This window comes from Carlito syrichta, unplaced genomic scaffold (genome assembly GCF_000164805.1).
Source record: "Carlito syrichta isolate Samal-C Ts95f unplaced genomic scaffold, Tarsius_syrichta-2.0.1 Scaffold311222, whole genome shotgun sequence".
Classification (NCBI taxonomy): domain Eukaryota; kingdom Metazoa; phylum Chordata; class Mammalia; order Primates; family Tarsiidae; genus Carlito; species Carlito syrichta.
In genome coordinates this window covers 416,409-430,908 of record NW_007255318.1, presented here as the reverse complement: position 1 = coordinate 430,908, position 14,500 = coordinate 416,409, and the positions used below count along the sequence as shown (strand labels likewise).

Genomic DNA, 14,500 nt, shown 5'->3' with positions numbered 1-14,500 from the left:
CTTTTTTTTTTTTTTTTAGTGGAAAGGAAGTGTGGGTATTTGATCCATGCTTCCTTGCCGCTCCAAACCTGTTAAGAATGTAAGTCAGAATTGAACCTCGTGTTATTGATGCCCAGGGATCATTCTCATGAGTCTGAATCTTACCATTTTCAGTCAGGTTTTTAAATGGCGTGATTGAGGAGGTAACTTTCCTGACCTCCTGCTGATCTGTCTGGGTTCCAGTTCTGACCCTAAAATCTGAACTGGCACTGCCCAGTTCTGACTGTGTGTCCCTTAGCTGTGAAGTTCAGGAGTAAAGAGTCTCCAAATCAGCTGTCCTGCCCTGCTGCTTGGGTTAGCCCTGTCAGTTCTCACTTCGCTTCTTTCTTTAAAGGAAGAGATCCTGGAAGAAGTGGGTTAGAGTTACCCCTGCCTCCTGTTACTACCACAGCCTCCTGTGGTCATGAGCAGGTGGGAGGGTGTGTGTGAAGTGAACACGCCATCCTTGCATCATGAATCCAGACCATAAGATTAACACTGCTACTTTGTACCCACTTTATGGAAGCATTTTATGCCATCAGTTAAGTGAGTTGAGATGCCACAGGACATTGACCAGGCCTTTAAGGACAACTGAATGTTTTTGTCTCCAGGGTTGGTATATTTAAAGTTGTATCAACTGACCCACTTTCGTTCTCTCATCGAGGAACACAGGGTTATGTTTTAATTCTTGCCTATCAGCCTAATTCTACTAGAGTATGTCAAAGATACCCAGAAGATGGTATTAGGATGTATTTCAGGAGTCTGGATGTGGTGGCTCACAACTATAATCCCAGCACTTTGGGAGGCTAAGGCAGGACAACTGCTTAAGCCCAGGAATTCAAGACTAGGTAACATAGAGAGACTTTGTCTCTACAAAAATCAAATAATTAGCTGGGCACGCTGGCATGTACCTGTACTCCCAGCTACTCAGGAGGCTGAGCAGAAGGCAGAAAGATTTGCCTGAGCCCAGGATGTCAAGGATGTGGTGGGCTGTGATCGTGCCACAGCACTCCAGCCTGGGTGACAAAGTGATGCCCAAGAAACAAAAAAAACCATATGTATATGGGGGACCCCCCACAACCCAGAATTACCTTTTGGAATGTGGGCTCCTTGTAGTTCAGGCTTTCCCTATTAGCCAAGTGTTCTAGGAACCCATTGGCATCAGTGTACCAGCTGGTGTTGACTTTAGTGAATTTCTTTTTGGAGATTCTTTCAGCGCGGTTGTCTATTTCGTGATGGGTGATTTATGAGCATACCTGCCCACACTGCACTGAGTGTTCAGCTTTTTTTGACCAGAAATGTCATGACCTCCATGCCCCGACCTCCCTATTCACCCGTTCTTGCCCCAGTGACTTGTTTTTGCTTCCCTGGATGAAAAAAGTCCTCAAAGGGAAACATTTTGCCTATGTGGAAGAGGTGAATAAAGAAATGGCAAAAGCCTTAAAAGGCATCAAAATTGATGAATTCAAAACCTGTTTTGAGCAATGGAAAAGGCATCTTGATAGGTGTATTGCTTCAAATGGAGGGTACTTTGGAGGTGACTGAAGTTTAAATATGTAAGAATAAATGCACAATTTTTTCAATAACTAAATTCTGGGGTTTTTTTTTTGGGGAGGGGGTTCCAATCCCCATGTTCCAGGGATTTTAAAAAAGTTTGAATGTAACATCATGAGACCATCTTCTGAGGTCCTTGAAAGAGCCATTCCTTCCGAAGTGTGTAATTAGCACCAACTGGTGGTGATGCTGCACGAGGTGCTGGGCAACCCACGTGGGTCTTGCCCACGGGTGCTTACTTTCAGATACTAGTACCCAGGTGTCACCTGCTGCTTTGCTGGGGTTGGCTCTAAGGACATGATCAACACAAAGAACCCCAGGAACATCAATATCACCAGATACTCAGGAAATGCACCTCTCAGGCTGCTTGTTGGTGTTAGGATGGAAACCATTGGCAAGTTCTTTTGCAGCAGCAATGCACTGGCCACTCCAGTGCCAGGACTTCACTTTACTTTTTCTTTGATCCATGGTACCTGTCACCTTATACCATGCCATGTCATTTACTTATTTATGATGATTACTTACTGTTTCACTCTTAGCTAGAGTGTAATCTAGGCAGGGATCTGTGTGCGTTTCATTCAGTTTTGCATCCCAGGTGCCTAGATACTCAACAAATATGTGTTGACTGACTTAGAACACCTAGTCAACAATGTATACTATCTCTAGGCAAACCAGTGGAGCCGATGGTACCACTGTGTCAGACTCTACAGCAGGGTAATGATCAGCTGGTTGAGAGTGATCACTCCTTTGGCATTCATATACTACATTTAGCTTGTCACATGCTGGCCCGAAGGAGCAAATGTAGTAAAGCATCAGGATGTAGACAGTGCCACATTCAATAGATGAGGCGACAGTGTAGGTCTGCTGGTCTGCAGGCTGACAACAGCCAGGTGCCAGGGGGCACCATGCGGGGAGCCTGAGAGCAACAAGGAAAGACTAGATAGAGATAAGACGCTGATGCTTTATTATAGACACCTGTAGACATCATTTCAGATAATACAGAAACAAAATTTGATAGACCAAGGCTAAGATTAATAGCTGAGCTGCAGAGAAAGCAGATGTACCTGGCCAAAGTCCAAGTGCAGTCATGCCTAATATGAAAGATGATAGACCATGATGCTCAATAGCACATCCACACTGGGGTTATGGTGTATGCAGAGCTGATTTCAGGGGTGTTTGATACATGGGGTTCCTGGTTATTTGTCAGAGGTCAAACACTGGGCTGTTGTTAATGCCTGCTGCCATCTTTGTGTGTGTATACAGGAGAAATACTGTTACATTTGCCCTGATATAGTCAAGGAATTTGCTAAGTATGATGTGGATCCCCGGAAGTGGATCAAACAGTACACGGGTATCAATGCAATCAATCAGAAGAAGTTTGTTATTGATGTTGGTTATGAAAGGTTCCTGGGACCTGAAATATTCTTTCACCCAGAGGTAAGATGTTTCTTTTTTTGTGTGTGTATATGGAGTGACACTGCCACCTAGTGAGCATGGAGAGGAGTTCTCAGCAAAGGGTAGTGGGAGGCTGGCCATCTTTCAGTTGTTTCTCTTCAGGCTGACAGTGGTCTTCCCCCGCCCCCTGCCCCACGCCGTGCAGTTTTTCTGCTTGGTTGATTGCTTGGTTTGCTCCTCCACAGACTTGGTTATCTGCTCTAATAGTTAAGAATGGATCATGCCACGAATGACTAGGAAGTTGTGGGACCAATAGACGATAGCAGAATTGCAAGTACTCTCAAAGGAGTGGTATGGGCACATGCTAATGATACAACTAGTTAATCGCAAGGCTGCCTGTACATAAAAGTGGGATAGTATGTAACCTTTCCATCTTTTGTGACTGTCCTCCCTGATTCCCAGTTTTAACCCTGGACATTTGGTCCTGCTGTGTTCCCTGCTGCAAGTTAGGTGAAGCTTTTTTCTGAGGCCAGCATTTTTATTATTAGATAGTCTTAAGAATTACACGTTATCATTTTAACTTGTAGACTCGAGGAATTATTCATACTTTGCAGGAAGCAGTAGTTAAGTGGTGACATTTTAAGGTTTATATATAATGCACTTTATTTGTATTTTGGTATATTTTCCTGCCTAATTCAGTTTATATTCAGCAATTATAAACTGCTGCCTGTTTATAGATACATACGTGAATATTTTATACAGGGATTATATATAGTATAAACTGTGTACCTCACTCATAATTTAATGTATAATAACTCAGTGAATAATAATAGTGATAGTAATCTAGTGACTACTCATACTTTTGAAAGTATTGATTAGAAATAGACATAAAATGGACAAATGTCCCGTGACCAACTGGTGAACTGGTGACTGTCACCTCCTTCTTCCTCTGAGAAGTATGGACGAGGTTATTATACATTAACCTTGGTTTCTAAAATGTTTTAAATGTAATGCAATTGAGCTGAATTATTTATACTTTAGCTTATTTAACTTATGGAAATAGAATCTAAGGCTTTCTCTTTATAACATGATTATCATGCTAATTATTTTAAGGTTACTACCATCAAATAAAACACTTTCCCTATCTTCTAGAGCAGATTTAATTAATTTTTCATTGAACATGTTTGTTTTTCCTCATATCCTGTTTTTTTCCATAATATTAATATTCCCAAGTGGTATACACATGTGTTTTTCATTGCATACCACAGACATGCATGTATCTTTAACTTTCTCCTACTAGCATGAGTCATTGTGTATTCATTTTGTGGGGCTGGTCATTGTTACTGTTGGATATTTTTCCTTCTCTAACCTCTTGAGGAGAAATATGTCATCACTACTTCATACACACATAGCCATGTGAGATTCATTTACCATATCCTTCATTCCATCGTGGAGTGTTTTAAATTACAATAAACTGTGCATTTGTTGAAGTTACTTTTTAAAGAGTTTTTATTTTGTTCTGTTTGAGAGAAATGTGAATGTTTCTTCTGTGTTTATATACCATTCAGTTTGCCAACCCAGACTTTATGGAATCCATCTCGGATGTTGTTGATGAAGTAATACAGAACTGTCCCATCGATGTACGTCGTCCGCTGTATAAGGTATAAGCTGCTTGGGTAAGGTACTTTGATTTCATTCCAGAATTAAAGGCCCATAATTCCTAGAATAGGCTATTACTACCAACACACAGACATTCCTATTTCATCTTTTGTTCTATAAGATTTGTTAAAGTCAGTATAATTGTAAAATACTTTATACTTGGAGAGGTGATGACTTAAATGTTTGGAAATATGACTCAGTAAACTAGAAGTATTTAAATTTAATTATTGTATATGCTTTTTATTCTTATCTAGTAAGCCATATTTTAAGTTGAGTAATTCTAGCCATATGTATTGATTAAAAGATGAAGGCCTGGCATGGTGACTCCCTCCTATAATCCCAGCACTTTTGGAGGCTGAGGTGAGAGGATTGCTTGAGCCCATGAGTTTGAGACCAGCCTGGCAACTTGGCAAGACCTCATGTCTTCAATAAATAAAAAAATTAGCTGGGCATGGTGGTGCGTGCCTATAAATCCAGCTACTTGGAAGGCTGAGGTGGAAGGATCACCTGAGTCCAGCAGGTTGAGGCTTCAGGCTGTGAGCATGCCACTGCATTCCATGCATTCCAGCTTGGGAGGGTGACAGAGTGAAACTCCAACTCCAAAGGAAAAAAAAAAAGATAGAAAGATAAAAGTGAAACCCCTCTCATGCTCTCTGTGAACTCCATTGGCCTCATTTCATGCATGTTTAGGTTCAGTGTTGAGGTGGTGGTGTCAGATAGAATTCAGAGCCTGAAATAGAACTATCAAATAGAATATGCTTATGCAGTTTAAGAAAAAAAGTCCTTTGCAGAAAATTTTGAAATTTGGAATGAGAAAAATCTAATCCATGTAATTATTGAATAAAAAGCAGTTTTGTCGACAGCCAAATGTTGAGAGCAGAAAGTGATGGTCAGTCTTCATCTGCAATTAGCCTTTGTTTGAAGGAGTTATACTGTTGGTGCTCAGCCTCATAACTCCATGTCACCTTATACAAACTCAGGCAGCTGAATTTAAGGAGGAGAGAATCAGGCTCAACCAAGAGAACTCAGTATATATGGTTTCATCTCTACAGTGGAATAATGCTATGTGGCCTTTAAAAAGAATGAGGTAAATGAATGTTAATTTAAATGAAACGATATCTATATGCTGTTAGGTAAAAAAAAGCAACTTGTAAAATTTACATGTAACATTTTATATAAAATATTGTTTGCATATTTTTGAGTGGTAGATATAAACTCTTTCATCAAATTTTTCTTTTTCTTTTTTGAGTCAGAGTCTCACTCTGTTGCCCAGGCTGGAGTGCAATGGCATACTCATGGACACCACAGCCTCGGCCTACTGGACTCAGGCTGTCCTTCTGCTTCAGCCTTCTTTTTTTTTTTTTTTGAGTCAGAGTCTCACTCTGAGCCCAGGTTGGAGTGCAGTGGTACACTCATGGTCACCGCAACCTCGACCTGCTGGGTTCAGGTGTTCCTTCCAAGTAGCTGGGGTCACAGGCAATGCACCACCACACCTGGTTAAGTTTTTGATTTATTGTAGGGATGAAGTCTCGCCAAGTTGCCCAGGCTGGTCTTGAACCTGTGGGCTCAGACAATTATCTCACCTTGGCCTCTCAAAATACAGGGATTATAAGTGTGAGCCATCGCGCCCTATATATAAACTCTTAAAGTAAATAAAATATCTTTGGAGATGGGATGATGAATAACTTTTTCTTTCTCCTTTTTGTGTTTTAAAATTGTTTGAAATTTTACAGTTAAAAAATATTTTTATAATTGGGGAATTTTCTTTGTTGTTTAGACAACTTTTATGGGTGAGAACAAATTATAATTCTGTTTTTATTTGTTGCATATCCTTAATTAAACACCTTTCTCTTCTAATAAAAAGTACCAAGAAAGGGAAACTAAAGAGAGACCAGAGTATGATAATTCAGTAAAATAGTATGTCTTATCTTTCCCGCTTCTTAACTCCCACTTGCCATTATCTGTGTCTTCTTGTCAATGCAAGCAAGCAACAAGTAAACACTGCTTAGTCTTAATTTCATCAAAAAGGAAATGAAAGTTATGGATTTCTCATGATGGGATGAGAATTTTCTCATTAATTCATTTATCTCAGTGAATTTTATAGAATTGTTGAAGTAGAGATGGCCTTGGAGATGGTGTAGATTGGGTCCCTTACTTAGCAAGTAATGATGCTGAACCCTACCAGTGGGAAAGGTGGCAAAAGTGAGAGGCCCCTGGGTGAAATGAAGCAAGTTGGTTTTGGACTTTTTTGGGGGTCCTCTTTTATCTCTTGTCATAGGACAAATTCCTTAACCTCATAGGACAAATATCCTTAACCTTGAAAAGATAAGATTGAATAAACCAATGCAATGACTGTGTTACTTGTCCAAGGACACCTGAAAGATTGGCCCCATCCCCCCAAGTGTTGGGAGCCTCTCCCATCTGTCTGACTAATAACTTCACTCTGATGCCATTTTCAGTCTTGGAATTATTAAATTATCAAGGAGTTAAATGTGTTGACCTTGGACTCACAGAAACTTTATAAGCTAGTGAGACAAGGTGAGTGAATGAGGAAAGTGTGTGACTCCCTTAGGAACGTTTGGTCACATGCAGTTCACTGTGTCATATGTCGACTGTGCCTGTGTGTGGGGTTTGTTATCCAAACTGGGAAAGAGTCATTAGAGAGAAGAAGGTTAAAAAGTGGGGAGGGAATTTGGCTTCTCAAGAAGAGGAGAAACCAATGAGTTTTGGGGGCTAGGAGCGAGACTGTCTTATGCAGAGGGTGCTAGGATAAGGTTACTTCAACCACTCGGAGAGCCAACCTCAAATTTCCATTTCCTTCCTGGTCACCTTCTGTTGTCTGTCCTGTAGCCACCTCAAAGCTATACATAGGTAATTCCTGCTTCCTGTCCTATTTCCAGCCCTAGGACTCTTTTTCCAGTCACCCTAACTAGACATGTTAGGATACATCAAAGAGAACTACAAAGTGGTCAGCCCCTAGTTATACTAGCGGTGTACCTGGTATCGTTATGTGACATGAGATACTAGCTAGTTAAAAATGTCCCTTCAGTGTTATTCACTAATAGTGGATGTACAATAAAGTGGAGTAAAGGCGTGTTGACCGTCTACTCTCCTGTATTTAGAGTAATTATCTTGGGCATTGATAGATATGTAATTCAATCCTGTGGATCATTTGTGTTAGGTTGGTGATCAGTAACTACCTCTGAGGAGCCCGTTTTCCTTCTTGCTTAATGGTTATAAGGTGGGTTGAAGTAAGTTACTGAAAAGCATGACAAAGTTAAGCAACGTTAAAATGGCTGCCACTCTGACTAGAGTTACTCCATTTTGACTTTTTTCATCCTTTTGGGTGAGAACAGAATTCATAGTAGGTCAGGATGATGGGATGAAGAAGCTGAAATGAAAACTTGGTATTAGAAGAGATTCTGTTTGGGTGAGGATTAGGAAAGGTGGCTTAACAAATACAAGGGCATTTAATCCAGTTACTTGCATTTCCTAGTACATTTTTAAAGCCTCAGTGTCTGTCAACTGTGCTGAGAGAGTGGGAAAAAATGATGAAACTTAAGAGGAAGAAAATTTCAGATATGCTCTTTGGTGGCTCAGTATTCTACAGGTACTTGGTTACTGTTCAGAAATAGCCTCACATCACTTCCACCTGAGTGGACTTTACTTGAATGCCTGTTATTAATCACAGACTTTAAAAAGATCACTTAATAAATGGCTACAATTTATTGAGTATGTATGTCAGGAACTGGATTTAGCATCTTGTTCACAGTGACCTTGTGTACTAGCTGTTGTTTCTATTCCCATTTCACAGATGAAATTGAGATGGACCTTCAGAATGTGGGCCTGAGGCCACATTCTAGGCAATGCTGTTCCATGTTTAATGAGACTTCTTGTGCAGGAACTTTGATAGGTACTTAAAATACATGTCTCTTAATCCTCACACCTGCCTGTTAAGGTTGATGTTCATCTTTACAGATCAGGAAATTGAGTTTTCAGAGGGCCAAGTGCTAGGTAAGATCATCTGGCTGCTACGTGGCAAGGTATGTTTTGAGCCCATTTCCTACATCATTGAAAACTCATGCTTTTCCACCTTATCACACTGAAAATTGTGTGAAATGTGGAGGAAGATGATTCTCCAGAGAGGGAACCCTGCCCCTGATTACTTCACCGTTGGGATACCCTATTCTTATCTGAGGTTTTTGGAAGGGTTTGGTGTGGCCCTGGCTGTGAAGTTTGTGCGGAATTCGTCTTGTTCTTCAGCAGCCATATGCGTTTCTTTGTGCAGGACCTTGCCAGTGTTATTGCCGCCTTGCAGGTGACTTAGAAGTCAAGTCAGGCTGAGAGGTGGGAGGACTGAATACAGTGAAGTGGGCCATGTTTTTCTTTGGCTTGTAGCAAGCTCTACACTGTAGGAGAAAGGAGAGACACAAATGAGACCTTCCCCTTTGCCACCTTTCTAAGATGTAGTCAGAGAAGACCAGAACATGTCTTAGTGTTTAACGGCAAAGGTTTATTTCTTTGCTCGTGGTACGTTACCTGGTGTGGTCAGCAGTGGGATCTGCCACCATCTTGGGCTGCTCCCTGTAGGACGTATCACCTCGTTTCCACTGCAGGGGGAGGTAGCTGGCAGGGCATGTCAACTCTCCTCCATGGGCCAGCACTGGTCACGCAGCTCAGCTTCGCTACCAGCCTCTGGAAGTGAGGAGGGTGGTGGTGGAATGTTTGGTGGGCACCACTGTTTCTGTCACAGCCACCAGGAAAACGACTTCTTTCCAAAGCAAGGGGCTTGAGAAGTAAGTTGAAATTTAATATTCAAAATGCCTGTTTTCTGTTTGTCAGCCTGCCAGATAACAGCTGTTACACTGCATTTTCCCATGGTGATATCAGATCAGGAATTGGCCATCTTTTTCTTTACAGGGCCAGATGGTAAATCCTTTTGGCTTTGCAGGCCATGTGGTCTGTGCTGCACTCAGTTCTGCCAGAGCAGCCAAAGACAATTCGTAAATGAGGAGGAGAGACTGGGTTCCTATAAAACTTTATTTATAAAAACAGGAGATAGCCTGTAGACATCTGAGTAAAAACTGGTGAAAGCCTGATGTTTAATACTTTACAGGTTGGTCTGTGATGACTATATGCTAACCGTGTATGTAAAGGTGTGTCTTCAGCAAGTCAAAGCTGCATTTAGGAAAGACTGTGACAGAGTCACTGCTGAACTCTGTGTTGGCCGGAGTGGGGTCACATACTGCTTGGCCCGTGCTTCTGGTGAGCCAGTTTCTGGAAGCTGCCAGCTCTTTTCCCAGATGCGCTTGCCCTGTGTGGAACAGAAGTCTTCTGGAAACAGCATCTTAGAGCACAGAAGCCACACTGCTGAGGATCCCTCTGGTCACTCCTGCCCCTTGGACTCCCTGTCCCTTTGATCCTCTTACTTTGGTTACTCCTGCCCTGTGGACTCTGTCCTTCTGGTCCTCTTTTCTAACTCCTTTTGCTCCTGCATGCGGAAATGAGCTTTCCCTGAAAAACATCCCTCTGCCTCAACTTCTGTGTTAGTAAATGCACAGATATATAGGTGTGTGGGCTTAAAAAAAAAAATCTAAAACACTCTTCTGGTTAGAAGTTATACAGTGAATACTTCTACAGAACACGCAGTTGCCTTTTCCTAGATGGCTGAGTGTTTTGTTTTCTCAGGTAGTGTATCTTTCCTCTCTGTTGCTTTCCTCTGTTGCTTTGTTAGTCCCTTTTCTGTTATTGATGTTGCTTCCTACCTGGTGGACCACTCTTCCTGACCGCTGCTCCCTGTGTGCTTTCACTCTAGTTTCACAGCCTTATTTGGCTGGCTGTGGTGCTCATATTAACTGGAGTAGAACCACATAGACCCAGTGGGAAGTGGCTGTGCCCAAACTCCCTGGTGCCTGCCCTGTTCAGCTGCAGGTCTTTGGGTTATCTCTCTCCCTCTGACATGCCTGCTCTCGAAGTTCTTGTCTAGATCAGGAGGGCTGGGGCTTTTTATATTTTCCAGATTCACAGTCTCAATGACCGTTAGTGGAATTTATTACCATGAAGTAAGTAGGAAGCACTCCTTTTAGTCTCTACTGAAACATCTGAGACCTTCCTGGCTATTGAGTTAACACGTTACCTAGACTAACAGACAAGAAGAGAACAGGGAGACAGTAGAAGGTGAGAATAAAAGATGGCTTTGAGAATTTAGGATATTTTCTCCTCCAGCTTTATTGAGATGTCATTGAAGTAAAAATTGTATCTATTTAAGGTGTATAACATGATTTGATAAACGTATACTTTGTGGAATGATCACCATAATCAAGCTAATGAACACATCCATCACCTCACATAGTTACTGGTTTTCTATTTATTTACATATTTTTTAGAGCCAGGCTCTTGTTCTGTTGCCCAGACTGGAGTGCAGTGGCATGGTCATAGCCCATTGCAGCCTTTAGCTCCTGGACTCAAACGATCTTCCCACCTTAGCGTCCTTAGTAGCTGGGACTACAGGCATGTGCCACCATACCCAACTCATTTTTGACTTTTTGGAGAGGTGGAGTTTCACTATGTTGCTCAGGCTGGTTTCGAGCTCCTGGCTTCAAGCAATCCTACCTTGGCCTCCCTGGAATTATAGGTGTGAGCCACCATGCCCAGGCAAGAAGGATGTTTATACATCTGCTTTCTCTGTTCACCCTCCAGGAATGGTAGGGGTAGGGGTCTGGTGGGGGGCGAACTCTTGTATGGGATCAGGGGCTGCTCACAGGAGCCTCAGCCACCCAAGGCTTCGCCTGCCCTGGAGATTCTGATGCTGTTGGCTTGGGCCAGGTGGTACCTGGGTACCTGGATTGCAAAAGCTTCCCCGGTGACTCTAATGTGGAGCTAAATTGAGAATCACTGTCAGCAGCCAGTGCACTCTTGGATTAGCCAGTGTTTAGTGGCTTGCTGCTTTCTTTGAGGGGAAGCCAGTTTGAGTTTCTTTGTGATGTAACTGGATGTCTTTCTATATCCCAGTTATGTTCAGGAGGCACCTTGAGGGCCTACTAGGTACAAGACACTATTGTTAACGTAGGGGATTTAAGTGTGTAGGAGATATGGTTCTTGTCTTTGAGAGCTTACCAAAAAGCTAAAAATACTGAAATATCTCTAATGGGAACCACTACAAGCTAAATGTCATTAAAGTGAATCATGCAAATTATGGTAATTGAGAGAAGGGACAGATTGCATTTAATTAGAGGGGATCAAGAAAGGCTTTGAGAAACTGCCTTTTGAGCTGAGTCTGAGGACTTGGCCTGCAGAGCTGGAGGGAAGAGAGTGAGCACAGATAGGAGAGGGGGCAGAAGCATCAGGCATTTGTGTTGGCTGGAGCCTAAGGTGGTGCAGAAGGTGGTGGGAGACATCTGGGGGACGGTGGCACTGGCAATAAAATATCTTTAAACTTGCTGTAGCAGTGGATTGGGAGTTGTTAAAAATTCCTGTTCATTATGTGTGTGAAGCAGATGTGAATACATCTTGATTTTTCAAGACTTGATTTTTCTGTAATAAATTGCGTGAATATTATAATTATGTTAATGCCTTTTAAATCAGAGAAGCATGCCGCAAGGTAAATGAGTTATATATATATCTTTTTTATGTTGAATAAGTTAAAATATCTTTAACAATTGAGAGACAATCAGAAAAAAATACATATTATTGTTTTTTTCTTTTTTCTTTTTCAAATAGGCATTTTATTAAGATGAAATTTTGATTGAAGTGTAATATGTGAACTGATAAAAAGGTAGCTGCTCTGGTTAGGACAGGGCCATGGGCAGAGAAGGTTCCAGAGCTCTGTTCTTTCAGCTCCGATTTCCTACTCATATCTCCCATAAGTTGTTACTGATACTTCCAGCTTATACATCACTGAATGGTAAGATTTTTGACTTTTTGGGAAGGGAAGGCTCATGTTAACTGGATATTGACTTGAAGCAGCCTGTGGCCATGCGAGACTGATGGAAGGGGTAGATGGTTCCCTTGCTCTGACTGCTTGAGTCTTATCTGTGGTGTACTTGCAGGATGCTAGCCTCACTGCAGGCACGGAGGAACTGAAGTGTGGTAGGCTGCAGGAGCCCAGGATGAGCATTCACTAGACAGCATGCGGGAGGATTCCTAGGATCAGCTCTTCACTCCCCCGCCCCCCCATGATGGAGGTGTCTGCCTCTGTCCAGTGAGGTCGCCTCCACTGCATGTGGTTGGGGAGCCCTTGGAATGTGACTAGAGCAGCTGAGCAGCAGCATTTTAAATTTGGTTTAATTCTAATGAATATAAATTTAAACAGCCATATGTAGCTAATGGCTACCTTGTGGGACAGCTCAGATGTGAGCATCGATGAGAGCAGGGAGTGCAGCATGGGAGGGAGGCAAGGGTATTCAGGCAGTGCACAGAATCTGTGCACAGAGCCAGGAGTGAACGAATACAGCATGTTTGTGCATCTGAAAGGAATTCAGCATCCCTGGACCTAGCATTTGAATATGGGAAGGGTGAGCATGAGACCTGGGGTATGTATAGGACCAGAAAAAGGCATATGGGCCGCTGGGTACTAACTGGGGTTCCAAGGAGAACCCGCCCCCCCCCCCGTTTCTCTCTCAATCTATCTATATTGCTACATCTATATATCTGTGAGATGATGTTGAGGAGTTAACTTGCTTTCAGGCTGGCAAAGTTCAAAGTTTGTGGAGCAGGCTGGAAACTTAGGCAGGAGTTGCTGCTGCAGTCTTGAGGCAGAATCCCTTCTCTGAGAGACCTTGGCTTTTGTTCAGGAACCCTTTAGTTGGCCGGATGAAGCCCGCTTGCATTGTGGAGGGTAATCTTGACTTACTGTTACCCATCTCTACAAAATACCCTCACAGCAGTACCTAGGTTAGTGTTTGGTTAAGCGCCTGAGTACTGTGTCCTAAAGTTAACGGCCACAGAAGCCAAGAAGGAGTAGTCTAAGAGAGAAGAGAAAGAAACCTGCTAAAGCTGTGGGGCCCTGTCAAGTGACACTGAGAGGTCACACAAGATGAGGATCCAGAAGTAGTCGTTCTCTTCGCCACGAGGGTTGAGCAGCTTTGTGAGGAGCTGGGCTGATGGCAGCAGTTGAAGCAAAAGCAGAGGATCGTGAGGAAGAGAGAACACCTGCGGGCGATTCTTGGAAGAAGCTTGTCATTACTTGTTGCACCCCTACCGATCAAGCAGTGGTTTAGAGCCAGCCCTGGACATTTGCTTGGGTTTCCCCTAGGGCACCGGGCTATCATGCAGCCCATAGATTAGACTTAGGTTTGTTCAGACTTTCTGGTTTTAAGAATAAAGAATATAAGAGTGAGAAGGACTTCTGACAGGGCTGTCATCCTAACCTGTAGAGGTTGTGGGCATAGCAAGAGTTGAGGAGGCCAATGTCTGTGAGTGTTTTTTTTTTTTGTTTTGTTTTTAAAACATTGCACCTGCAGTTATACAGGATGGTTGACAGGTGGCACTGTGTGTCTGTCTAACTGAGTTAAGAATATGAAGAGCATTTCTAGCACAAAATACACCTCACATTACAGGAATGAATTTGTGTTATTTTTAATACCATATTAGATATTGGTGAGCTTTCTGTTAATATAGGCTTCTTCTTCTTCTTTTTTTTTTTTTTTTACTACATAACGTACTTTTTATTGAAAGTATCTATCATTCATAATGAATGTTTTCTGGGGTTTGCCACATATTTTAATGTTAACGGTAAAAATTATTTTTTACGTGCAAATAGTGTGAATAGTTTTCCCCACATGGGAACACTGATTATAAAAAGATGACATACCACAGGGGTCAAGTGTCTTTTTTAATTGAAAAGCTAACAAACAGTCTAGTTATGTCTCTTCCA

General features: G+C 42.2%; 1 protein-coding gene across 2 annotated transcripts in view; it reads left to right on the top strand.

Moving 5' to 3' along the window:
* The window catches only part of ACTR3B (ARP3 actin related protein 3 homolog B), an 81,108-nt gene that overhangs the window by 44,310 nt on the left and 22,298 nt on the right, over positions 1–14,500 (top strand). For both annotated transcript variants that reach the window (XM_021717832.1, XM_021717833.1), the window contains 2 exons: positions 2,836–3,009; positions 4,536–4,628. In XM_021717832.1, coding sequence (XP_021573507.1) covers positions 2,836–3,009; positions 4,536–4,628 — 267 coding nt within the window. The remainder of the gene's footprint in view (positions 1–2,835; positions 3,010–4,535; positions 4,629–14,500) is intronic.